The 26,769-nt window shown below is 35.7% G+C and overlaps 1 protein-coding gene across 12 annotated transcripts in view; it reads left to right on the top strand.

Annotated features, from left to right (window-relative positions):
- The window catches only part of SOX5 (SRY-box 5), a 999,335-nt gene that overhangs the window by 852,102 nt on the left and 120,464 nt on the right, over positions 1 to 26,769 (top strand). For 9 of the 12 annotated variants that reach the window (XM_029204642.1, XM_029204643.1, XM_029204639.1 and 6 more), the window contains one exon: positions 11,494 to 11,617. In XM_029204642.1, coding sequence (XP_029060475.1) covers positions 11,494 to 11,617 — 124 coding nt within the window. The remainder of the gene's footprint in view (positions 1 to 11,493; positions 11,618 to 26,769) is intronic. The other 3 variants (XM_029204638.1, XM_029204636.1, XM_029204646.1) reach the window with 1 other exon arrangement.

Here is a 26,769-nt window from a genome sequence, read left to right as displayed (position 1 = left end):
CCTTAGGTTTTTAGCATCTTCTCTTCCATTTTCTTGGAACACTTTTCCCCCAGATAACTGAGATGTTTATTGTCTCACTTCCTCCAGGTCTTTATTTATGTCACTGCATCACTGATTCCATATTTAAACTTGTAACCTCCATCCCAGCATTCCTTTTCCTCTGCCCTTGCTTTAATTTTAGATTATTTAAATAAAATGTAGTATAAAGATGTAAATCAAAGTCAAAGTGCCCCTCTTGCTATAAAAATATTTTAAATCATAATAGAATTTTATCTTTTAAAGATAATTTAAATGTAACCCATTTTTACGCTGACAAAATATACGGGAATTAATTTTATCACAATGTTTCTGTATTCATTATGTAAACCAGTATTTTTATTTCAGAAAGTTTATTATATCTTTGTTTTATAATTTGTTAAGAAGAATCAAAGAATTTAACTGCTAGACTTATTGTCTTGGCTACCTATGTGATAATGTGTAAATTTCCAAATTACTTGTTTTTCTATCAGTTTTTGCTCATAAATTAAAATTGGAAATGACAACACCCGACCTGCTTATCTCCAAGAGGCTGGATAAAGTAGAAATGAACTAATGCATGTACAAGTGCTTTATACAAATGCAAACATTATTTTAATATAAGACAGGGGTATTTCAAAGCACATTCGGTTTTGCTTCTGGCAGAAGTGAAGTGATACATTTTTTAAGGTCGTCTTTATTTTTTGCTTTGGTTATTTTTTTTAAGTTGAGATATAGTTCACATACCATACAGTTCACCTTTTTTAAAGTGTACAATTCAGTGGGTTTTAGTATGCTCACAGTGTTTTGTAACCATCATTACTACCTAATTCCAGAACATTTGCATCACTCTAAAAAGAAACCCTGTACCCATTAGCAGTCACTACTAATTCAAGCTTCTCCACAAAGTGGTAATTTTTGAGGCATAATATTTAAAGAACTTATGTTGAACTGAGATTTGTATTGCATGTGAAAAAAGATCACTAATAATCTATTATAGGCTATTGAGCAAAAATCATAAATCAATAAATAGTGAATTTTATTGTTTTCTAATCATGGGCTCCTGAAAAATATAATTGAAAAAAAATTATATTTCACGTTGACTATTATATTTTATGTTGTCTTTCATTTGTGTGTAAATGACAATTGACATAGCAATACATGACATAAAATAAGATTGTATTGGTATTTGCAAAGCTTGATTCTGTCCATGTGAACAGAGAACCATGCATACTCATAGGAACCAGCCTGTTTTATTGTCAAAAACCATGCTAAGTAATACAAATAGTCACGCACATTTGAGGAAACAGTTGCATTATAAAGAAAGACTTTTGTTTTATCAAGTAACAGCTACAAGCTATGTAAAATATGACCTTTAAGAAACAGATGATAACCTAATCCTAAATAGTGCATCATTTGAGATATTTTAATCATCGACTTTTTAAAATTCTTTTATTCAGCTCAAAATTGTCCTTGGCAAATAAAATAGCCCTGTTTTTACCATAGTCTTTCACAATAGCTTTCTTAATTACCACTGTATTTTTGCCACCCTTAAGTTTCTTGATTACCAACTTTCAAAACAGAGATTCTTTTTCTTGAAGTCAGCAAATATACTTTGTTTAAGCATGTATTATATTTACAGTAAGTGTCATCATTTTGGTTTGCATGAGTTTAATATACATTAAAATGGTGCTTTATAAGGACGTAATGCTTAAGTTTTGAAAATAAAGGCTACTATTAGACAAGAAGAATATTTAAGTCAAACCTGCATAGTATTAAGAATGAAATTTCATCGCCTTCAAGTGACAGAGGTCTTAATTCTACATCATTTGAAAGTGGTTGTATCATAGTAACAATGCCAACACTAAACATGTCATACAAAAGTAAAAATGTAATAGTGAAATGAACCATTGAAAGGAAGAGTCAGTGACCATGTAATATTTCAGTTTTTATTATATCTAGTAGCAATCTGGTTAAAAAGAAATGACAGTTGCCCTGAAGGAAATAAAGTGGAGGTATTATTGTAGTAGTAGTTTGCAAAGAAAATTGCACTGTGTCTTGACTGGATTATTTCTCTATCCTTGCAAACTATCCCCACCTCTCTGTGGTGCTGCTTCTTGCGTTCTTTATACAAATTGAGTTTGTATCATCTAAACTCATAGGGCCCAGGGGCCTTTTGGTGACAGGGAGGAGGAGGAAAAGGGGAATTAGAAAAAGAAAATGTGACAGGCAGTTTTGAAAAGAAAAGCAATTTTCCTTGTGGGTCTGTTTCTAAATAAGAGTTCTTCAATGCAATATTTTGCTTCTGCAGAACAGTCAGTCAGAATCAAGCGCATGCTTGTGCTGTTTTGTGGGGCTTGGCACTGACAGGTTTTATTTAGGAGGGGTGGGGATATAGGGGGATCGGATGTGGGGAAGTCAGTATTTTGGCTGTATCAGCCCTAGAGGCAGAGTTAGCACTTGCATTGGGACAAAAGTATTTGTAGTCATCAGATAACTTTGCAGTCAGCTTCAATAGCATCACTCTTTTTTTCTCTACTTTTTTTTTTTTTTTTTGGCAGCCAAGCTCTTAGTAGAACCATCTGTCTTTCTATTAGTATTTTTGAGGCCTGTTTTGAAGCCACTTTGCTTGGCAAAGTCATTTTCATCCTTGGAAACGATTTTTAAAAAAAGTTCTGTGGCTTTTTGCCGAAGAAGACTACTATGTAAAAAAATCCACATGGCTGTTCATTTTTGTTCTAAAAGAATATGACTACTTTGTCTTTGTCTTGAATCAAATGAAATTAGAGGTGATACAACTTCAGTGTGACTGTTGGCAAGTGAGAGGCAGGGATTGCAATTTGAGCAGTGTTTTTATGTTTCTGTATCACTCAATGAGATTGTCTTTAGTCTTCCAAGTAGATTAATTGGAAGATAAATTGGCTCCTTTATTCTAAATTTTAGTGTAGGGTTTTTGTTTTTTTTTTTCATTTTCTAAATACCATTGCATTGGGTAGGATAAGCTTACAAATCGACTTTCTATTATGTGAGATGAGAAAACACAGACTATTAGTGGTCATTGACGATCCCACGCCTCTTCTTGCTAATGGTGGAAAGTCAGCTTTGTTATCCTGGTTACTCTAGTTTGGGTAATTATATCCTGCCTACCTAAACCCCTCTTGTAATCTCATTTGGAATATTATATTTTCCATTTTCTCAAAAACTGCTGTATAGTGTCTCCGTGTGCTTCTAAACAGCTGCTATGCTTCCCACCAAAGGTGGCTGAATTTCAGTTGGAGGTGACTTGATCCCTAAATACCATGTGTGCTTGAATACTATGGTACTCATCGGACTAAATTCTTGAGGAACATTTGAGAAGTTTCAGATTTTACATTTTATTTGTAATCGTGCTGACTTAAATCATATAGCTGCCTTTCATTTTAAGATTTGTGTATGTAGTTTAAACAGGTCTTCTACCATAACTTCCTGTTTTTTGAGCTGTCACACAAACTGCTCCTTGGTATCACGAAGTAGTCCCTCTACTTTTCTGATTCCTGTATTTTTCCCGGTCAAGTAATGCCTTCCAGACCTCTCTTCCTGGGGTAAAGTCTAAAGCCCATTGTCGTTCAAAAGCAACTTTGATTTCCTCATAACCTATCCTTGCTGAAGCCCCCCTAATTCCCTGTCTTTCCCCAATCTGTGACCAGAGACTCAGAAAAGTCACAGAAAAGGGAAGACTGACAGCATCATAATTCATGTGGTCTCTTCTCAGGCCTTAGACTTTTCCATCACCCCTTTTAATCGTCTGTGGTTACTTTCTTTTTCATTTCTCACAGTAACCATCCAAAACTTACGTACCTTTGCTGAACTCCCTTACTCAACCCCAGCATCTCTCATTTTCAGCATATGATTTTACCGTCAACATTGAGAAAATTTCTTCCATCGGAACTGATTTTCCTTACCTTCTCATTTCCTTACCGGTAGAACATTATCGGCTTATAGCCACTTGTATAGCTTCATTCGTCAGGTCCCAGAGAATGAGATGTCATTCCCAGTCGAAGCGAATCCCCACACCTCCGCCTTGCCTTTCAGCCTCCTCTGCAATTTTGGTCCACCAGTTAATTGCTCTTTCCTACATTTCAAATTCTCAATTTCCATTTGCTCCTTCCAGCCAGTAAATGTGCTGCTACCTAAAACTCTGCTACTTAAATAAAATCTGTGCATCCCTACGCAGGTGCCATCAAATGTCTCTCCTAATGCCTCACCCAGCCTTCTCTGAAGAATCTTCTACATTTGCCATCCCCTTTTTCTTGCCTGTCATTCAGTGCTCAGCCTTTTGGAATATGCTCAACCTTTCAGAATATCCATTCTAGTGGATTTGTTGTTGTTAGATTCATCACCATCTTCTAATAAACTATTCCAGAAGATATTATTTTTGTCTCTAAAATACTCTTTCTGCTACACTTTTCACTATTAGGCACTACCTCAACCTTGATATTCCATTGGTTTTTGTGATACTGTACTCAAGATTTTCTTTATTCTTATCTTACCTCTCTGCTCTTAAAACCCCTCTTCCTCTGCCCTTTGTTGAATTATTGTTGCGACCCAGATGATTGTAAGCTGTCTTCTCTTTATCCTTCAAACCCTCTTTAGATTATCTAGTTCACTCTCATCAACAAGTGATCCCCCAAACCATAGCCTCTAAAAATCTCTTCACTAGCTTCAGACTGCAGTATCTGTCTGCTAGTAAGATATCTCCAATGGAACATTATTTAGGTACCTCAAACACATGTGTTCAGAACCATATTCATATCCTTCCATGAAATCTGTCACTACCCCTGTATGTTTTTTTGTTGTTGTTTCATACCAGTATAAATAGTTATATAAACTAGACACCTGAAAGTTATCATGACTCTGTCCTCTTCTCCTTTTCTTACATATATAGTTTCTTTTTCTTTAGGTACAGAGATTTCTCATATACCCACACATTTATAGCCTCCCCCAACATCAACATGTACCTAGTCTCCACGCTTTGCCTCTCAAATCTTTTCTCCCTGTGCCCACCAGAGTATACCACCTAACCTACTTAAATGGTCCCCAGAGCCTACAGGGGGAATCTCAAGTGTCTTACAGTGAAACACAGACTGATTCAGGCAGACTTTCTAACACTGGTTCTCACTTACATTTTTTGCCGTTCTACACTGCTTGGTGGTTTCCCCCTCACATGATATTTTTTTCTTGTCCCTGATAATTTGCTCATTTTTTCTCCCATCTGCTTGGAATTCTTTTTTCACACTCCCACCTCTTTGCCTGGCTAACTCCTACTTATCCATTCAGACCCTACACCTGCTGGACCTATCTCTATGAGGCCTGCCTTGACTTCTTCTGGCTGTGTTAGGAGTCTCTCGTTTGTGCTTCCATAGTATCCCATACAAGTGTCTATTGTTGAACTAATGGCAGTGTATTCTAATTATCTATCCATTTGTCCGACCAAACTTAGAGCTTCTGGAGAGCAGGCATTGTACGTGAATTCATCTTTGTATTCCTGGGTACCAAAAAAGTATACATTCTAGTTAGTAAAAATGTTGATTGAATGAATAATAAACAGACCCATGGGACTGGAAGCTAAATTAATAATCTTAAATATCTACTTGATATATTAAATAGTTTCAGGGAACCACTGAAGGGTTTTGAATAGAATATTTACATAAAGTATAAAATATTTAACTATGAATAATTGATAAGTATTTACTTGTTCTTTTACAAGTGTGATAATGTGATTGTGTTGGATTCATAAAATTTTAGAGGGCAAGATTACATGCACTATCTATGTGGTAGAATTATAAAAAGTGTTAAAACATAATATTCTATCTTAAAGTTTAAAAAGTATAGGAAGTAGCATCTTAAATTTGTTGTGAGTTATTCAAACTTGTGAATAACATGCCCCCATTAAAAAGACCAACATTTTGTGACAAAAGTATTTTGTTCAAACTTAATTACAAATGTCACACATTTTAAACCTTAATTAGGAGCTTTAAGGGAATTCATCCATTAAGTAAAAGAAAATAAGTGAAGTTAACAGTGAATAGGATTTGGAAACGGTCAAAACTGGCAAATATGAGAATGAAATACTAACATTATAACAAATTTGTTTTAGAATTTATCCAGGAAACATTATACTGTTTTGATGTGATACGTCCTTTTCTCCCAAAGGGGGGCGAATTTTCAGCATCGAGGAACTAAAAATTACTTAAGATGCAGCAGGAATACAGTTGGTGCTCATTATTTGTGCTAGTTATGTCCTACAAAGTTGACATGAACACTGAATTATCAAATACTGAACGATTTTGCTCCTGGAGGAAACGCAAAGTTAGGTTCCTGAGAGCCTTTGGTCACACTATTTTCATCAACTGATCAATACATAGCCTTGTTTTATGTGTGTTTCTGTTTAAAGACACCTTATTAATATTTATTATTGATTCTATGTGCATTTTAAACAGCAAATATCACCAAAATTTCTTGCTACTTTGCACAGGTCTGTGAGTGACCACAAAAGCTCTAGTACAAGTAAATTTGGGAAGGATACAAGTAAATCTTATTGAGTAGGCAAATTGGCAAATACAGAATCTGCAAATAATGAGGATCAACTGTTCTGAAATGTGTTTTTAGTTGCATAGATGAATTAACCACACATTTTATATATATTTTACTGTTTACTTTATTCTGAATTTACTACAATGCTCTGTAATTTTTCCTATGCTATTCTAAAATAAACACATCATTGGGACTGTGAAATTAGGCTTATTTTTCATTTTAGCTCTTCCTCTCCCTTGTAATTCCTCGTGCTCCCCACCCCCAATTTTTCCCAAGTGTTGGAAAAGAGTACTAGATTGTTAGGAGATGTAGTTTCAGTGTTAACTTTGCTCTTACCTAAATGTGGGATCTTGAACAATTTATACGGCCAAGCTAAGTCTCATTTCTTTATCAGCACAATGATTGTGTTATGCCAGATAATCTCTAGGCTCTCTCAGCCTTAAAAGTGTAATTCTACATTTGTGGATCTTGGAAAATTCAGACACTAAAACAAGGTACAGTACTAAAGCAGGGGCTTCCCTGGTGGCGCAGTGGTTGAGAATCCGCCTGCCAATGCGGGGGACATGGGTAGCCCTGGTCCGTGAAGATCCCACATGCTGCAGAGTAACTAAGCCCATGTGCCACAGCTACTGAGCCTGTGCTGTAGAGCCTGCGTGCCACAACTACTGAGCCCATGTGCCACAACTACTGAAGCCCATGTGTCTAGAGCCTGTGCTCCGCAACAAGAGAAGCCACCGCAATAAGAAGCCCATGCACTGCAACAAAGAGTAGTCCCTGCTCAACGCAACTAAAGAAGACCTGTGTGCAGCAACAGACCTAATTCAGCCAAAAATAAATTAAAAAAAAATTTTTTTAATAACTAAAGCTAAATGTTTTTTAATAATCATAATAAAATACACAGATTTTTTAAAGCCCCAGAATTTATTGCAATTTATTCTTAAAATACTAAATTTTTTACCTGAAAAATTATTATAAATTATTAGAGTATGAATGAATTACCTGGGTAAAAGCTGTCACACACAAGTAGATAGACTTATGTACATGCAACAACCAGTTAAACAATATAACAAGAACACATTAGCTTTACGACAGCAAGAAAAGTATTTTTTAAAAACCTTACAAATAAAATTACCAAGAAAACTACAATAAGTATATCAAGCAAAAGAAGATTTGAATAAAAGATATAACCTGTTATTGGCCATCAAGCCATTAGGTTAATGAATTCAAAGAGAAATTCCATGTCCTAAAATTATCGTGGAAAAATAAATGTAAATAAAGCTGGGAAATGTTTGAAAAAAGAAAATAGTAATGATAGAGTACTGTAAAAGCAAAGCTTTTATAATTAAAACATCATGTTATTAGAACATGATAGGCAGGCATATCTGTCCATTACAGAAGTATGTAATAAATTTCCAGTATCTCTGTATTACTTTTCTATTTCTTCATGCATGCATAATTCTAAGAATCATGGATTTATCATGATGTATATGACCTTTTATCTATACATTAAGAATAGGAGCACAAAGCAGCTGGTATTTCATGCTGCCATTTTTCTTCAGTGAAATTGAATTCCTTCCTGGTCATTAAAGAACTTCGTTTTCCACAGGCCTTTTGTGGACATTTGGAGGTGGGGCACGAAGAAGTAATTACAGACAGGACTATATAATACATTGTTCTTCTTTATTTATGAATTATCAATTCATATAATAACTTCGGCTGCTGCTGTAAGCTCTAGAGTTACAATAATAAATAAGTTACAGCCTCTTTCCTAAATAAGTTCATAGGTCATAAGGGAGGCTCAACTTATACAAGTAACTATTATTCAATACAGTAAGTATTGTGTTAGCTTTATGAGGTTAAAGAAGTAACAGTTCTTTCTGCCTGAAAATTGGCACCATAAGAAAGAAGTGGTTCACAGGCCAAGACATTATGTGGGTCTCAGAAGCCTTTGAAAAATAAGTAGAATTTCGCCAAGAAGAAAAGAAAAAGAGAAATTACTAAAAACAGAGGAGAAGATACTTTTGAGCCTGTTCAAGCGTGGAAAAACACCTAGTATGCAAGGAACCCTTCATGACCCATTGAGGCAGAAGTACAGAATATCTGAAGAAGGGCAGCAGAAATACCTGGAAAGATGAACTAGGAACAAATTGTGAAGAATCCTGAATACCATGTGAAGGGATTGGGTCATTATTCTCTAAGTAAAAGCAACCATCAAAAGCTTTTCAGAAGACGAGCAGGTGAAATACAGATACAAGACTCATTTAGAAGGAACTCTATGGGAATATAGTTTAATGCCCTGTAATAGGCAGAGTCTCCCTTCAACTACTTATATACCTGAAAGTCCTTTGTAACTCAAGGCAAAATATGAAGAAGACAAAAAGATTTGTTGACAGTGACTTCAGCATTCTTTAAGACAGCTCTTCTCAAACCTGGATGCACATTGGAACCATCAGGGGAACGTTAAAGAATGCTGATGGCTGGGTCCCACCCCTGTTGATTCAGATTTAATTCACCCCTGTTGTCTAGGAAACAGTCTGGGCATTGGGAGTTTTTCAGAGCTTGCCAGGTGATTCTAAAATATAGCTTCAAGTTTAAGAACTACTGCACTAAAATAAGAAGCTATTGTTTCTGCAATTGTAGAAGTTATTTTTCCCAAGTTTTAAGGTCTCTGAAGTTTGGATGACTCTTACAACCCTTGTATGTGTTTCATTTGAAATTCCTTTCTTCTTCCCTCTAAAGTGCTCTTATTAAATTTATAACCATCTTACACATTGTATAACCAATGGTGTCTTAGAAAGGAGGAGATGTACTATATAAAATATAATAACTTACGATGAAATGTAAAGGATACATAGTAGCTAGTGATAACCCTTAACCAGCGTGGCTAGTTTGTTGTTTCTTGGTTTGCTTGTTATTCTGGTCAGCGTCCTCTTCTTACACAGAACTAGCGCCCATGCTGTTTTGCCTTCAAACATCTCCCTCTTGTTTCAGGCCACTTTTTCCTACATACTTGCTCGATATGCACTTTCTAATTTTTGAGACTTCAGTCAATTGTTTTCCATTGGTGTCTACATAAAGTTTATCTTTTCTCCAGTATGTTCAGAAAATGTGGGCTGTAGTGATATAAGCTTAACCTTATAAGTTCTAACCTTAAAACATTCTCTTTTTGTTTTCCTGGTTGTGTTGTTCACTTTTGGTTTCACTCTGGTGGCAGTGATAGGTTTAAAATCCTTTTGGTTAAAAGAAATACTTTGCAATTTGGAGTCATTTCTGAAAACAGATTCCTCATTCTTACAGTGCTTGTTTCTCTGTTTGCCTGGCTGGCTGGCTGGCTGTCTCTCTGTCTCTCTTTCTCTCCCCTCACCCTTCCTCCTTCTCTCTCTCTCTCATCCCCTCCTCTGCCCCCTCAACACGCACGCGTGCGCACGCATGCACACACACACACACACACCAAAATCTCAGAAATACCTCAGAGGTTTACTATGAAAGATGAAACGGTGGAGAAAGTGAAGGTGGACCTTTAAAGTGAGAAATTATGAGAATTATCAGAATCATGTGTCTAAGAATGTGAATGCCAGTGAGAGAAAGGGAAAACAAGTCCGGAGATATCTCAGAGTTGCTGTTAAGGTTAGCGACTGAATTTTTTGTTTGTTTGTTTGTTTGTTTGTACATGTGTTTGTTTTACTTTTAACCATTATCCCCACTGTAATGTAAGCTCCGTGGGCATAAGATCTTGTTTGTTTTGTTTACTATTATGTCTGTACTACCTAGCTCATTTTCTTATACACAGTATGTGTTCATGAAATATTTATTTGTTTATTTTCCAAATAACTGACTTAATGTGAGGAAGAAATAGTAAAGGAGAATAAAGTGTCAGATGTGATCTTTAGCATGATCCTAAATTCTCATTCGTATGTTCTCTGACAAACACTAACCAATAACCATGTCCACCAGAGAAATCTTGCTTAAATATTTGGAAAAAATCCTAGGTATTTTAGTAAATGACAACCTCTGCATTAGTAACAATGTGACAAAGCTGCAGAAATGACTGCATTAGTTTATATTTCTAGAAATTACTGTTCAATTAAAAGAAAATAGTGATTCCATTGTATTAGATTATTTATTTACTGATATGAACCCTACATCCTGAGAGTGACAGCAGAAAATTAAGGTGTATTCTAAAGATGGCAACCGAAAGAGAGGCCGTGTGGTTTGACGAGTGGTTCAATTGCCTCAAAAAGGATAGATGAATTCAAAAGATCCAAGGGACTAGATCATAGACGTAGTTTTGACTCCCCCATTCCATGGCCACAGACAAGTCAGTTTTCTTTCGGCCTCAGTTACCTCTTCTGTAAAGAATGGGGAAAGTCTTTACTACTCTCTAAGCTTTCTTTCAGCTCTTTTATTCAAGAGCTTAAAAAAAACACCTTAGTATTATGCATGAACATGAGAATTATCTTCAAGTAATGAAGAGCTGTTCATATATAAAATGGTACCAGTTTAATTTTGTTTTAGAAGGTAGAATTAGTCCTAACAGGTGGGATTTACAGAAGGAGATTTTAGTTCAACCTAAGGGATACTTTTTTAATCATTATATTAATGCAGTAAGAAAAGACTTGTAGTGTGAAGTATTGATGCTTCATCACTGTAAAGGATATCATCATGTAGGGAAATTATTCACCAGGTTAGAAAGTGAACTTGATAACACCTTCCAGTTAAAGTATTCAGTATTCTGATTCTCCTGTCTAAAGTAGTCCTAAGACATAGCCTCACATCCAGGGTTCTAGCAGGCTTGTGTGCCAGTATATTGAATTGAATAATTTTTTTCTTATATCATAAGGGTGGGAGGATGGGAAGCATGGAGTATCAAAACTTCTTCTCTTTGATTCACTCTAATACGTTCAGCAGGTTCAAGGTCAACTGCCGCCATTAATGATTCCTGTATTCCCTCCCGATCAACGGACACTGGCTGCAGCTGCCCAGCAAGGATTCCTCCTTCCTCCAGGCTTCAGCTATAAGGCTGGATGTAGTAAGTACCACTGATTTTTCACTTGGGTGTGCGTGGAGGGCATGGCTTTAGGCAATTTAATATTCCTGCCACACCAAGAAATGAGATCACCCATATAGCATTTTTATTTTAAAGAGGAAACACACAGAAAGCGTAGAAAAGGATTTATGTTGTATTCAAGAGCTTAGATTATTTCTATGCTTCTGAAGCCAATATTTGCTTTTTATAATTTTGTTTCATAACTTTCATTTCCAGTGTATTCTTAAATTATGAATATAATTTTCGGGTTCAATTTATTTTTATGTAGGTAAGACAGGAATATGCATTTTAATAGCTTTCCATTGCCCTTTAAGATAAACCCAAGTCTCCTAATGTGAATCAGTTGGCCTTCCATTATCCGCCTCCTCCCTACATTTACAGCCTAATTTCTCATGAGGCTTCTTTTAGTTCTTACACCGAACCATACTGTTTCTTGACTTTGGACTTGAATTGTTTGTGTTCACTCTCCTTGGTTTTCTGAACCTCTTCCAGCTCAGACAGGGAAAGCTGGCCTAATCTAGTTAGATCCCTTTCTCCAGGTTCCTTTGGATCCTGTGTATTTCCTTTCACTTTAATTGTAAACTCTATGAGGGCCAGTGCTCATTCTGTCTCACGTATTGTTATATCTACACTTTTAGTACAATTTCAACTATTTGTTGAATGAATGAATAAATGATTGAGCATTCATTACAAACAACACAAGGGCATTTTTACACTAAGTGATGGGTTATATTGAGATAACTGTTTATATTGCTTATCAACTTCACTTGCCTGTGATTTTATGACTTTTTTAAGGAAAATCAAAATTATACACTGTGAGTTTTGGAAACAATCTAATAATTGAAATATTTTCATTGATCAAAGTAGAATACCATTGAAAACAATTAGCAAAGTATTATCATTTTAGATATTTATATAGAATATTATTTTGTAAATACCAGTAGACTTTGGTTCATTTATATGTTAATAAATTGTCACATTAGCATCTTGCTATGCTTCAACACTTATTGCATTTGAGAAATTCTTCTGAACATTACTAGGAATCAAATCTGCTTCCTGTTAAATGATGTTTTGAATTTTCATATTTAACATTTATTCCTAGTTTTTAAACTTTCTTTATACAGCAATGAAGAAATGGGATGTAATATTTTAAAGCCATATGAGTGAGTAGATTGCAACCATGGAGTCTAGGTAAAAGTGAACTGAACTGAAGAGTATAAAAATTCATACTTGTGAGCACTTTGCTCTTTGCAGTTTTAAACATGGCTTTTGCACATCTTTCTCTTGACTTAGCTTTCGTGTGTTTTAAGATGGCGTTCTCACTCTGGATCCTTCATGTATTTATTTAATATTATTTGTTGCATAACACTGTCTCTGTAGATTGATTCATCCAGAAACACCAACTTCTTTGTATAACTAAGGACTATATTTATATCCTAAATATTTAAATTCTAAAAATAATTTAAATTTTAAGAAGAGAATTTTAAATTCTATTGCTACATTGATTTCTGAGTTTTTAATTATAAAAGATTTTTTTGTTTCCCTTTACCTGAGGAATTACTATTCACATTAAATGTATGTTGCCAATGTGTTTTTCATAGCCTCGGTTACTAAAATGGAACAAAAATGACGCTTTTAAAAATCATCAGTTACCTCAGACTGCACCTGCAATATGTACATATAGACTAGTTCCGGTTTTGAAAAAGGAATTTTTTAAGCAACTGTAGACACAAGTCCCATTAGCGAATATTGTGCTGAAGAGAAAACCACACTGAGTATGAACAATAGCATAACTGGGGGCCTGGAGCAGGTCAAGAACACCTCTGCCTCACTCCCATTTGACAGAGCTGGCATAGCACATTTGTTCAGTGTTAACGTAACGTGGCGTGGAGAAATGTTTCCCTTCCTAAAGTTGTTAATGTATTAGCCATTTGATATTCATCCCTTCAGTGCTTAAAGTTATAAGTGATACCACTTCTTTTGTATCCTGGAAGTAAAATAGAATAAAGCCTCTACAGCTGCTGGAAAGCTTGAAATAAGCATCATGCCAAAGTCTAAAACGAAGAAAAAGCCAGTAGTAAAAGAAAGTGCCACCCTTGTTGACACTCTCACACTGTCAGTTTGAATGAGGAGCTGGGTGGAAGCGATAAATACTCCAGGCTACTTATGTCCTCCATAATCACGTTGCAGGAAAGGAATCGAGGTAGGGAAAGAAATCTTGCCATCTTCTCTCTTCAGTGGGACTTCTTATTTTATTCCCCCCGTAATTGTCAATCATAGGTCACTGCTCTGGCTGTCATTTGTTTTAATTTGAGTAATATCACGGAGTTCTCAATGAAAGAGACACTGACTAATCCATCTTGATTTGAGTTTCAAGTAAATATGAAAGGTATACTGTTTTTTGGTATCAAATGCTTTTCATCAATCCATTCAAGAAAGTATTGATGATAAATTTTTCTGTTTAGACTATGTGTTTTGATAAACAAAATTAAAATCTTTGAAACTACACATGAAAGTTAAAATGTTATCAATGGGGAAAAAATAAAAACACCAGTTGGGTAACCTAACCATCACCATCAACCATCATCAGGCTTCTTTTCCAAAAAAGAAACTTCTAGTTGGAAATAAAGGTATTTTCCCTTTAAGAAATATGATGGTAGAAACACGGTGTGGAATGGACACCTACAGAATGTAGTTGCTGGAATTTCTCTTAACTGCTAGAAAGCGTGTCATTAAACAATATAAGAATAAATTAATAGCACAGCCAGAGACTTCAGAGCAAACTGGCTAGATAGAAAGGAAGCTTTAGAGAATGTTGTAGTCCACTCTTATCTATGAATATGTAGGTCACTTTACAAACATTGATATATTATCAGAATTTCAGTTCTGTTTTGGTGTTTGCTGTTAGTGAAATCAAGCATGAAACCACACTTCTTCATGAATCTATATCTAGTTATTGCCTTTCTTACTTCTTTTTTAAAGTCTAAAAATACTTCCAGACTTCTAAGGAGGTAAATATAATGGTGTATTATTAAATGGAGTGCTTTAAATATGTATAATAACTTGAAAAAAGTTATGTAAAAACACTGGTTTAACATTCAGGGAAAAAAAATAATGAAGTAATCTGTATTTTTAACTTACCAGTTCTGTGAAAATTGTCAATTCAGTTGCTACATGTTAAACACACCCCAGATTTTATATTGCAGTAATTAAAAATCCCAATTTTAAATTATGTTTATGGGTACTAGCTCATTTTAATCAGAAGACAATCATTGAAGTCCTTGAAATAAATTTGAAAAACTAAATAACTAAAAACCTGGGAGTTCCCTGGTGGTCTAGTGGTTAGGATTTGGTACTTTCACTGCTGTGGCCCGGGATCAATCCCTGGTTAGGGAACTGAGATCCCGCAAGCCACATGGCTAGGCCAAAATGAAAAATAAATAAATAAATGCTAGTTCCAATTCTGAATTATAAACTGAACGTATGTACAAATGAGTTGGTTCAAGTATACTCCGGATGGTTGAAGAGTCCAAGGACACAGTCCATTTGCTTCTGCTGGAAAGTCTGAGTGGAGTCCTAAGCTCTTAACCAAAGACTTGAACCTGTGAACTGCAAAGCTTGTATCAGGTAGATTTTTTTTTTTAATTTTTATTTATTTATTTAGGCTGCATTGGGTCTTCGTTGCTGTGCGTGGGTTTCCTCTAGTTGGGGTGAGCAGGGGCTACTCTTCGTTGTGGTGCGCGGACTTCTCATTCTCTTGTTGCCAAGCACAGGCTCTAGAGCACAGGCTCAGTAGTTGTAGTGCACGGGCTTAGCTGCTCCACAGCATGTGGGATCTTCCCGGACCAGGGATTGAACCCGTGTCCCCTGCATTGGCAGGTGGATTCTTAACCACTGTGCCACCAGGGAAGTCCCAGGTGGATATTTTTGAAATAAAATGTACACATCTTTGACACCTGCAGAACAGTTTTATGTTGGCAGGAAGAGTTTTGTGCTGACTCATCATAGAAAAAAATCTACCAAAATTCAAAATGAATTTGAATATGTATGCTGGTTTTAGCCCAACATTTTATTTATTTAAAAAAATTTTTTTTGAATTTTATTTTATTTATTTTTATACAGCAGATTCTTTTTTTATAGATTTATTTATTTAATGTATTTATTTATTCATTTTTGGCTGTGTTGGATCTTCATTGCTGCATGCGGGCTTTCTCTAGTTGCAGTGAGCGGGGTGGGGAGGGGCTACTCTTCATTGTGGTGTGCGATGGCTTCTCTTGTTGCGAAGCACGGGCTCTAGGTGTGTGGGCTTCAGTAGTTGTGGTTCACAGGCACTAGAGCACAGGCTCGGTAGTTGTGGCACACGGGCTTAGTTGCTCTGCGGCATGTGGGATCTTCCCAGACCAGGGATTGAACCCGTGTCCCCTGCATTGGCAGGCGGATTCTTAACCACTGGGCCACCAGGGAAGCCCCTAGCCCAACATTTTAGACTTGAGAGGGACCTTTGAGATAAGGTGATTGAAGGTCATGAGTTTCGTCAATACCAATTTCTCTGACCCCAACTTTCAGTTCTCTTTCCACAACACTCAGCTTCCTTACACCCCAGCCCCCCCACTCAGGTTAAGTGCTGTTCCTTCAGAGCACATATTTTATAGGCAGAAAGGAAAGGAATAGGTGCTTCTCTTTTTACTAATGACTATAGTCCTCTGCCTCTCTCCTTTTTGTTTGGGTGTAAAATTTCTAGCCACGTAATTCTAATAGATGCTTCAGAAATTTTTGACAGGAAGACATTTTATGTGGAAATTTTAAAAAACTACAGGAAGTCAAAATCCAATAAAATAACCCATTTTCTGTATATAGTAGGAAACAGTTGTAAAAGAGTTGGCTTGATAGTTTGGCCCAAAGTGTCAAATTGAAGGTGCCACATAGCTACAGATACAGTATCTTTCCCTAGAGATGGGCTATAGTTCCCAAACTAATGGACTGTAGTTCCCAAACTGTGCTAAGGTACCAGGGTGCTGAAGCTAATTCACAGGGGCACACAGGATATTTTAAAATTTCAAGGAAAATACAGAGACATATCTCAGACACTACATAAATTACCTGAGTTGTTTGAAACATATTACTTAATAAAATGGAGCAGTTGGACCTTTCTTTAGTCTTAGGAGTGTCAGGAAAGAATTATTGAGCCACTGATGGTGCCTGAATCCAAGACATTTAGGAACTTGTGGCTTCGTATATTATATATTCATTTTTTAAATGTTATAACCTTTTTACTTGGAAGTTATGGTTGTTGATCTATCATGTTACAACCACAGAACAGAATATTATAACAAAATTTATCTTGCACTTACAGGGATATGTATAATATTCAGATAAGCAATTGATTTGCCTCATTTTGCTACTTTAATTGTCCTTGTGCAAGTTGTTGAGATTCAGTTTCCTGACCTACAAAATGGATTAATAACACTCATTTTACTGAATTGTTACAGAGATTAAATAGGATTTTATATGAAGCAGTACCTACCATTGTGTCTGTCTTATTAAGTTACTTATAAATGATGGATACTGAGTATAATACCAGCAAAACATACATCCTGTGTCTCCCCTCACCAAAAAAAAATAAATAAATAAAGATTATATTAGAACCACACACAGCAATTAATTACATTTCATGTCCTATATAGCAGCGGTCTCCAGCCTTTTTGGCACCAGGGACCGGTTTCACGGAAGACAATTTTTCCACGGACCAACCGGTGGGCGAGGGGCGGGGTTCAGGTGGTAAGGCCAGCGATGGTTCAGACTGAAATGCGAGCGATGGAGAGCGGCAGGTGAAGCTTTGCTCGCTCACCTCCTGCTGTGCGGCCTGGTTCCGCGGACTGGGGGTTGGGGACTCATGCTATATAGGATCAAATTCATTCTGCCACACCTAAATGAGACTTTCTCTGACTAGGAAAATACAGTTGTTTAGAGAAAAGTATTTTAGTGCTGATGGAAACATTTGTCTCTTAACTATTTTAATTATAATCACCAAGTTTTTAACTTTTTAATTATCATTTTACACTTGTCTATTAGAGCTCATGTTGGAAAAGATCGTGATTTTTTTGAAAATGTATTTAGTCATTGTTTTGGCTATATGAAGCTAGAAATACATTCACTTACTCATTCTGCATTTTAACACATTAATTTTTCAGAAATGTGCTAAATAAAATAGCCATATAAAGTTACTGATTGAAATATTTAATTGCCTTCTGAGATTAGCTTAAATAAATAGAAGTCGATGAGCCAAGCTGAATAAACTTAAAATATGCTGTACTTACTCTTCATCAGTTTTCTGAACAGTATTTCCGCTTCCAATAAAAAAGGAAACTCTCAGTTAATTAGTTCCTCATATACCACGATAAAATTAATGTTTAGGAGTTAAATACCATAAACTTCCTCAGGCACATTTGCTGATGTGTTCCTGTTTTTAGTTAATGTCACATGTTTCATTGTTTAATGGGGGTATCATGTGGGCTTCATTATATCTCTCTGGTGCAGAGGGTCCATGTGTCTGGCATTTTTAGGAGACTGCATGCTAATTTCTGATTTAACTATGTCAGCTGTGTCAGCTGACATACAGGTCAGTCAGTGCTGAAACAATCACCAAATCACAAGCTAAAAACCATTGACATGGTATGCTTTTATTGAACTGACAAAATAGGAAACATGTGTTGTCAGGATCACATACTGTAGGTTCTTTGTAAATAAGCAGAGAAAAGAAGATATAATCACATCTTCAGGCTTCTGTGTTTGTGTGTGTTAGAATTATTGTGCCCAGCTCTTCCGCTTACCTCCCCTCCCCAAATCTTAGAAACCAATGACGGTGGGCAAACCTGACTTAGTTTAGAGCTTTGTAAATATTTATTTTTGTAAAGAAGAACTTTGTACCTAAACAGCCAATCATTTAAATTCTCAGATTGGTGACATAAAAATATGAAATGATTAAAAAGTAAAGAGAACTGAGTGCAGAAAAAGTATATAACATTGCACAATTATATGGTGACAGCCACCCTCCAGTTCTCATGGAACAGCTGTTTCTAGGTCAGTAAAATAGTGTTGTTTTTGTTTTTGTTTTTTGCTAAAAATGGAGTTTATAATAGCTTACAATACAGTATTCATTACTGAGAAAAGAGAGATGTATATGTCCTTATTGTGACAAAGTGTCATAACAGTGTAAAAATGATAGCTTATATTGTGCCTTATTGTTTATAAAACATAGAGACATAATTAATTTTAAGCAGTATAACTCTGTGAGGTGATAACTGTGCTATATTAGTAACCAATGTTTGATCCATTCTCCCCCCGCCCCACCCCACACACTAACCACCACCAAAAGACACACATACAAGCAAATAAAAAGAGCAAAAGCCCTTTCTTTGATAAATTCCTCAGATTTCATTAGACTAAAACTATATCTAATCTTTTAATCCATCTTGTTTGCTTTTTAACAGTTAAGAACATTAAAATGCCATTCAATTAAAATATAAACTCATTCAGCTCAGTATTTTCTTTTTGACATGATTCTCGTTCTTGATAACATAGAAGTGTCAAATTGGCTAGTGACACTGTGTTTTCAGACCAGAGACCTCAAAATGTGATGTAACCTTATGAATTTGTAGTCTAACCCTCAGAATTCTAGGTTCATATTTTTGTTGCCACAGCAAACATGGAATCTCATCTTAGTATTAAACTCACACTAACTAAGGTCATCAAACTGAAGTATAAGCCCAGAGGAGCAATATGTTGTTTTATTTGAATAGATGTAACTGTTAATGATACTGAACAACTCTATTGCCCAGTAAACGTGCTCTTCACTGTAGAAAGCTCCAGTAGAAGGCAAACTTTAGTCATAATGTTGATAGGAAAGTATGGAAGCAGAAAAAGTATTTAATAAAACAGGCTAAGATAATATCTTGCTTGTAACTCTATGATAGATGTCTGTTTTCCATGAGAACTGAACAAGTCATGCTGTTGGAATACCATGTGAATCAGATACTGTATTAGGTTTAGCTATACTGTAACAGGCCAAAATAATACTAGCTTAAACATGGAAAAAGAATATTTTTCACTCATGCAACAGCATTGCTCTTGTGGTAACTCCGCGGTATGAAGTCCATGGCTTGTTCTCTTATTTATTGTACTGCTTTCCACAAAGCGTGGCTTCTATCTCATGGCATTAGGTACCTGCTCCAGCTCCTGTGTCCGCACTCCAGCCAGTGCAAAGGGCAGAAGCAGGGAGAGCTACAACTTTTTAAACAGTACTCTTTCACTAATAATTTATTTTTGCTCTGTTTTCAAAGAACATATTTAAACCTATTTATATAATCAGCTCATACCAACCCTTCACATTTTTTCTAATATATTAAAGATAACACTTGCTGACTACACAAACCTCAAACAATGTAGAAGTATATGAAACAGAAACTAAAAGTTATCTGCCTACACTCATACCCTCCTATAATCCCACTCTGCAGAGGTGATTACTGTTAACAATTTGGTACCTATTTTTCCAGAACTAGATACTGGAAAAATAGGTATAAATATTTTCCAGGTATAAATATATTATGTATTCATAAATAAATATGTGTATACATCTATTTGTATCTAGATATCAATATGTAATATGCAGGATGTGAGAGTATCTGTATAATATATGCTATGATATATATATGTGATATGTACTACATAATATATAATGTATGGGGGGGTAAATATTTTATAGAATATGTTCTACCAATAAATATAACAAAAATTCATGGCCATCTTTCTTCCATACTTTCAGACCTGCATCATATTTCATTAAACTGGATGCACCATATTTTATTTATGTTTCCCACTAATGAACATTTAAGTGTGTCTACAATGCTTCACAGTTTTAGGCAATGCTACAGTAAACTTTTTTGTGTACACAAAGTTGCCCCAAATGAATTATTCGTCTAATCAGTTCCATTACCAGTATATGGTATTTTACTTCCATTTATTTGTTTCTTTTTGAACATTTTTCACCTGAGAGATTGTCTGTACATTCTGATGCTCTCTGAGTTGCTTAATGGAAGGCTTAAAACTTTAAAAATTGACTTATCTGAATTAAGCTCTGAATAAGCATCAGTGAGACTTGTAATCTGAAACTATTAATTGTCTCAATTTAATAAATTCTGGCAGAAAAAAAATTATGCAAGGTGTCAGAAGACCTTGGTAGTCTCAATCCCATTTTGTATTATTCTGTTCCCTTGGGCAAGTCATTTTCCTCTTTGTGCCTTAGCTTTTTAATCTTTAAGGTAGCTACAGTAATGTCTGCCCTACTCACTTCATGAGGAGATTGTAAAAGTTAGATGGAATGAGTCTATGCATTTCTAAAGAAGTTAGATTATTGTATAATATATCATTATTGCTTGTTAAATGTATCAGCCCATTTTGAAAATTTAGAATGTGATATAATGATAAGGATTTCAGGAATTTATCTATTTTTAGGTCACTGTACTTCTGACCATTCAAGACACTTGCATTATTTGTTTTTCATTTTTGGGTGGAGAGAAAATTTCATAACATTTCTTAATTTCCAGAGGTCTAAAAGTTACCATCCTAGTAGAAAGCTCTAGGCCAGGAGTCATCCCAAATGTATATTCCATAGGCTTATTGTTAGAGCGGTTTAGGAAGCTTCCCGTTCTCAACCAGTAGATCACAGACTCTGGATACACCCCAGGAGGAAGGATGTCTATCAAAGGCCCTGACAGACAGAAAAGTGGAAAGGCTATCAACGGTGTCGAAAAATGAGATGCTTTTAAAGAATGAAATATTTGCTAAACCTTCATATTAAAAGTGGAAAATAAAAGAGAGCATTTGAACTGGTCTTAAGTGGCTTATATGAATGTCCCTCTTCCAGATCCCTACTTTCATCATTTTGGATGCTTTTCTCTGTGCCATTCATTTCTTCATAAGACACAGAGGCAAGATTTAGATAGTACTCTGATATAGATGTACATATAGAAGCAGTTCCTTAATTAATGATTCTCCTTGAGCAGCTTAAAGTGAGTTATCATGCAATAGTTAAATGATGCCTTGGTCGTAATGCTGGAATACAGAAGGAAAAGGAGACTTGTTTGATTTATTGTCACCTTTTCAGGGATACTCAGATTTCTTAGATAATTAATCCAGGAATTTTCATTTGTGCTAGAATTCCTTAGATTTATGGGCAAAGAGGTGAAGAAAGAATGCTGTATTTTTTATATGCAGAAGCATCTTCCCACTTTGAAAGATGTTTCTTAAAGAGTTTATAAATTAATCTCTTACTAAACTAGCCAACTAGGTAACTATTAAATTAAGTAGGGTAAAGTTTTTGTTGTTGTTGTTGCTTGTTTTATTAATAAATTTATTTTAAATTAAATTAAGTAGGGTAAAGTTGTGTTTTTTTTGTTGTTGCTTGTTTTATTAATAAATTTATTTATTTATTTATTTTTGGCTGTGCTGGGTCTGCGGTGCCCATTGGTGCACGCGTGCTTTCTCTAGCTCTGGTGAGCGGGGGCTACTCTTTGTTGTGGTGTGCGTGCTTCTCATTGTGGTGGCTTCCCTTGTTGCGGAGCATGGGCTCTAGGCGTGTGGGCTTCAGTAGTTGTGGCACGCAGACTCAGTGGTTGTGACATGCAGACTCAGTAGTTGTGGCTTGCGGGCTCTAGAGTGCAGGCTCAGTAGTTGTGGAGCATGGGCTTAGTGGCTGCACGGCATGTGGGATCTTCCCGGACCAGGGGTCGAACCTGTGTCCCCTGCATTGGCACGCAGATTCTTAACCAGTGCGCCACCAGGGAAGTCCAGTAGGGTAAAGTTTTCATTTGCAGTGCTACATTAAGAAGACAAAAAATGTTTTTTATTTTAAAAAAGTCTCTTACTGAAAAATTTAGCCTATGACAAAACAGTTAAGAACTAAAAATCTCCTAAAACTATCTTCTTTTGAAATAGCTGTATAGTCAAACAAGAGATAATTTATTAATTCTACTTTCTCAAATAAAATTCATATGAAATATTTATATTCATTACTTATTTTTGAGAGTTACTACACAGTGTTAGCATTTCTCATAAAAAATTTCAAATATTAATGTCGTATTATACTATTCTAGCAAACCTAGGAAGGGTTTACAGATTTTCTGCATTTAGAAACCCCTTCACCTTTATTAAGTATACCGTATCAATTGTTCTGAACGTCTGGTGTTCCACAAGATGGTTTAGGAGACTTGTGATAAATTTAACCTCTTAAAATGAGAGAGGAAGTATAGCTGAGCTTATTGCTGTTTGAAAGCAAAGTTCAACTTGCTTGGATTTCAGAAAGTCTAAAGTGATTGGAAACAGTCACTATGATGAAGGATTTTGTTTTTATCTTTTGTTTGTATATAAGACATCTTTTTTAGTAGACACCTTGACCGTGCTCAGGTGCTTTAATGACATCATAATAGCGGGTTCTTGTTAGTGAACGGAAATCATTTTAAGACTTAGGAAATCCATGTTATTTACTTTTAATACCCAAGGGGATATGAATTGCTTTTAAAATCAAAATTTACAGAAGAGATAGATTATGGAATATTAGAAAAGAATGGTTTGATGTGTGAAAAAATGTGACAAAAGATTCTTTAACCGCCTCCTTCAGGTCCTTATTTCTTAAACTCTAGGCCTCTCTTTCGCCCTCCATTTTCTATCCTTCCTTGGTATCATTGGCAGCTGATCTAAAACACCATTATTATTTGCATTAAACCTTGTACAAAAGAACTAATTTGTTCCTTATTTGTATAATTATTCACTTACAATCTGTTTCTTCTGTTAATAAGCCTTAAGCTTTTGATATGGGAAGAGTGGTCCCCTGTGTTTGAAATTTGTTAATTTCTTAATTAGAATATTGCTTCATATATTCAGTCATTAAACAGTTAACAGCCTTAAGTGGGCAAGGCACTATGCTAGAAACTGGGAATTTAAAGACCGAGTAAGACATAATTCTGGCTTTAGGCTGCTCACAGTCTAGTTGGGGAGAATGGGATGTAAACAGATGTTATGTAATAGAGATATGCATAGAATTTTAACAGAAGTGAGTGGAAAGGGAATGAACTCAAATCTGAGATTGATGGAAGGTGTCAGGGAAGGCTTCTTGGAGGGGGGAAGGATGATCCTAAGGATCCCTGAAGGATGATCCCTAAAGTCCAATCCTAAAGGATGAAGGGCAACTAAGCAATTGAAGAAGTTGTTGTGGTGAAAGGATACACAAGCAACATTCCTGGCAGAAAAAGACAGCCCTGATGGAGGCTGGAAAACAAGAGATGGAATTAGGGTATACATGGACCTTTAAGCAGTTTGAAGTAAACTTTAAGGCAAGAAATGATAAGTGAGTAGTTGGAGGACATAAGAGGAGACCAATTCAAGGAAATATTTAGAGACTCTCTATGCTGGAGGAACTGAAAAGCCATTGAAGGGCTAAAACTCCGGGTTGAGATCATAGTGGCATTTATCCATCCATACATCCATTGATCGATTCATCCATGTCAAGAAAAAGCCCCTTCTTTTCTTGTTCACTTTTGAACTTTTCAGTCCTTAACACACAGTATGTAATCAGTAAATATTTATTACAATTTAAATACAACCAATGAATATTTATTGTGTACCTATAATGAGTGCCACTGGAAGCTAAGCAGAGAATTCATTTCTTTAGCAGAGGACTGGAGCCTGGGAGACTGATTGGTAGGTTTTCCAATAGTAAGAAATGAAAACCTGGGAGTTAAACAAAGTTTGTCATTGACTGGCCATAGAGAATGAAAGGGAGGGAGAAGTCAAGGATACTTCATATTTATAGCATAGGTTACTGGGTGTCACCCAAATTAATCGAAATACAAAGAGTAGAAGTGGGTCTTGCAAGAAGGATGATGAATTAAATTAAATGTGAAAACTGAACTTCCTATGGGAGAGATGGCCGGCGGGTTGGGGGTGGGGTGGCCATCCAAAAGCAGTGTGAGAGGTCTAGGCTGGAGTCCCTGATTTCGAATAGTTTATATATGGTACTTGGACCAAGAGTTTGAATAAGATCATTCAGATAAAGGAAATCCATGAGAAAATTCAAACACCAAGGATTAGACTCCAAGGAATACCAATACCTAAGGAATGAGTGAAGGAAGGTAGAACAGCCTATTGCAGAAGTAATAAAGTCAGCATGAACCGGGTATGAGGAGAACCAGGAGAGCACGTTATAGGAAAAGTCAGAGAGTGTAGATGTAGTTAGAGAAGGAGGGAGTCATTAACAGTATCAGCTGTTACACAGCAGTGTTCGTTCAAATTTGGCAAATCAGAGGTCATTATTTCCAGGGAAGTTTATGGATTGAGAAGTAAAGTGTAGGAGAAGGATTTAAGATTATCGTTGAAGACTAGTTTCCAGCAATTTAGATGAGAAGAAGAAAGAAAGTAAATAAATGACTCCTTTCTAAACACTAAGGGAAGTGTTTTAGAGGGATTTTTGGAGCCTAGATAGTTGGTTGCATTTTTAGGATAGGAGGTACTTGTGCATATGTTTAGGGACACGGTATGAACCGATTCTTACCTTGGCAGTTGAGGTATTTAATAGACTCTAACCTTCTGAATGTTTCTTGTTACTATATGACATGGGTCCAACTGCAGGCTAGTTCATAAATACATTTTGTTCATTCATTTCTCTGATCCTTACTTTTGGGCTCAACCATTTATTTATTCATCAAATTATTTATTGAACATCTATCAGCAAATATTTATTGAATATCTACTGTGCGCTAAGCATTGTAATTTTGGACTTCTCTCATCTTTTCTAGTTATTTTTTATTCAAAGCCTAACTCAGGACCAGCCCCTTCTCTGATTCTTTCTCCATTGATTTCAGCTCAAATAAATTCCTCCTTTCTTTGGTAATTACTGCCTTTCTTATTCATATGATTTTAATCATGTGGCTTTGATTCATTTCACTTTCCATATTTATGTCTTATTTTTGTAACTGAAAGTGTCACGAAGGCAAGGACTGTACCTTTATTGCTTTGTGTCCTACACGTAATGTTTGACACATGTTAATTGAATGAACATAAAATGAATGTATCTATTTTGAAATTTTAAATATATATTTATATTATGCTCTAAAATAGTCTGTGGTGTTTTCTAAAACTTAATACTTTCCTTGCCACAATGGTAAGAACTATAGTACTTACTATCTGTGAGATCCTGAACATTTTCAATTTGTAGAATGAGAATAACAATCTACCCTATTGAATTGTTATGAAGATTAAATGAGATTTTATACACAGACCAGTAAATATATTCATTCATATATGTGTAGATTTATATGTGTATATTTATGTGTATACATATGTAAAATATTTTAACAGTGCTAAAAGTCAACAAATATTAGTTGCCCACATTTCACATCAGTGGGAGTATAATGAATAATTCAGAATTGACGTTGGAACAACTGATGTTGAAACTCTTTGGGTAAAAAAAGAACTTTTTTTCCTGAACCACATCTGAAAATAAAATATAAGCCCAGCTGTGGTGTTTTTCTTTTTCCTTTTTTTTTTTCCCCTGTATCTCTTTTCTCCCATCAAATTGGCCATCAAGTCTGTCTCCCATATATGTTCCTTCTTCTCTTTCCCTTATGATTAGTTTAGGCCTTTATCATTTCCCTCTTGACTTACTGCAGTAGTTTTTAACATGTCTGTCTCCAGTCTCTCCCCCTTCCAACTGATTCTATCCCTTGCCACAAAACTGATCTAAAACACAAATCAGACTGTCACATTCCTGCTTAAAACCTTTCAGCAACTTAAGGTTGTCTTCAAAGTAAAACACAAGGCTCTGCAAGATGTGTGTCCTACCTGCTTCTTTAGCTGCATAGCTTAACATTCCCCTTCTGCATCAGATACACTGAGACTATTAAAATATCCCTGGATGTAGGGGCCAATAACAGATAATGGTCATTGCTAGCACTGTCCTATGAATGGTAAGGGGCTCCTTCCAAGCAGAAGGAATCCACCAATTCATCTGTTGGCCTATGAAATGAAAGAAAGCAACTTCCTTCCTTCCTTCCTTCCTTCCTTCCTTCCTTCCTTCCTTCCTT

The sequence above is a fragment of the Monodon monoceros genome, unplaced genomic scaffold (assembly GCF_005190385.1).
Source record: "Monodon monoceros isolate NGI ecotype Baffin Bay Population unplaced genomic scaffold, NGI_Narwhal_1 Super_Scaffold_6, whole genome shotgun sequence".
NCBI lineage: Eukaryota > Metazoa > Chordata > Mammalia > Artiodactyla > Monodontidae > Monodon > Monodon monoceros.
This window is presented reverse-complemented; position numbering and strand designations above follow the sequence as displayed.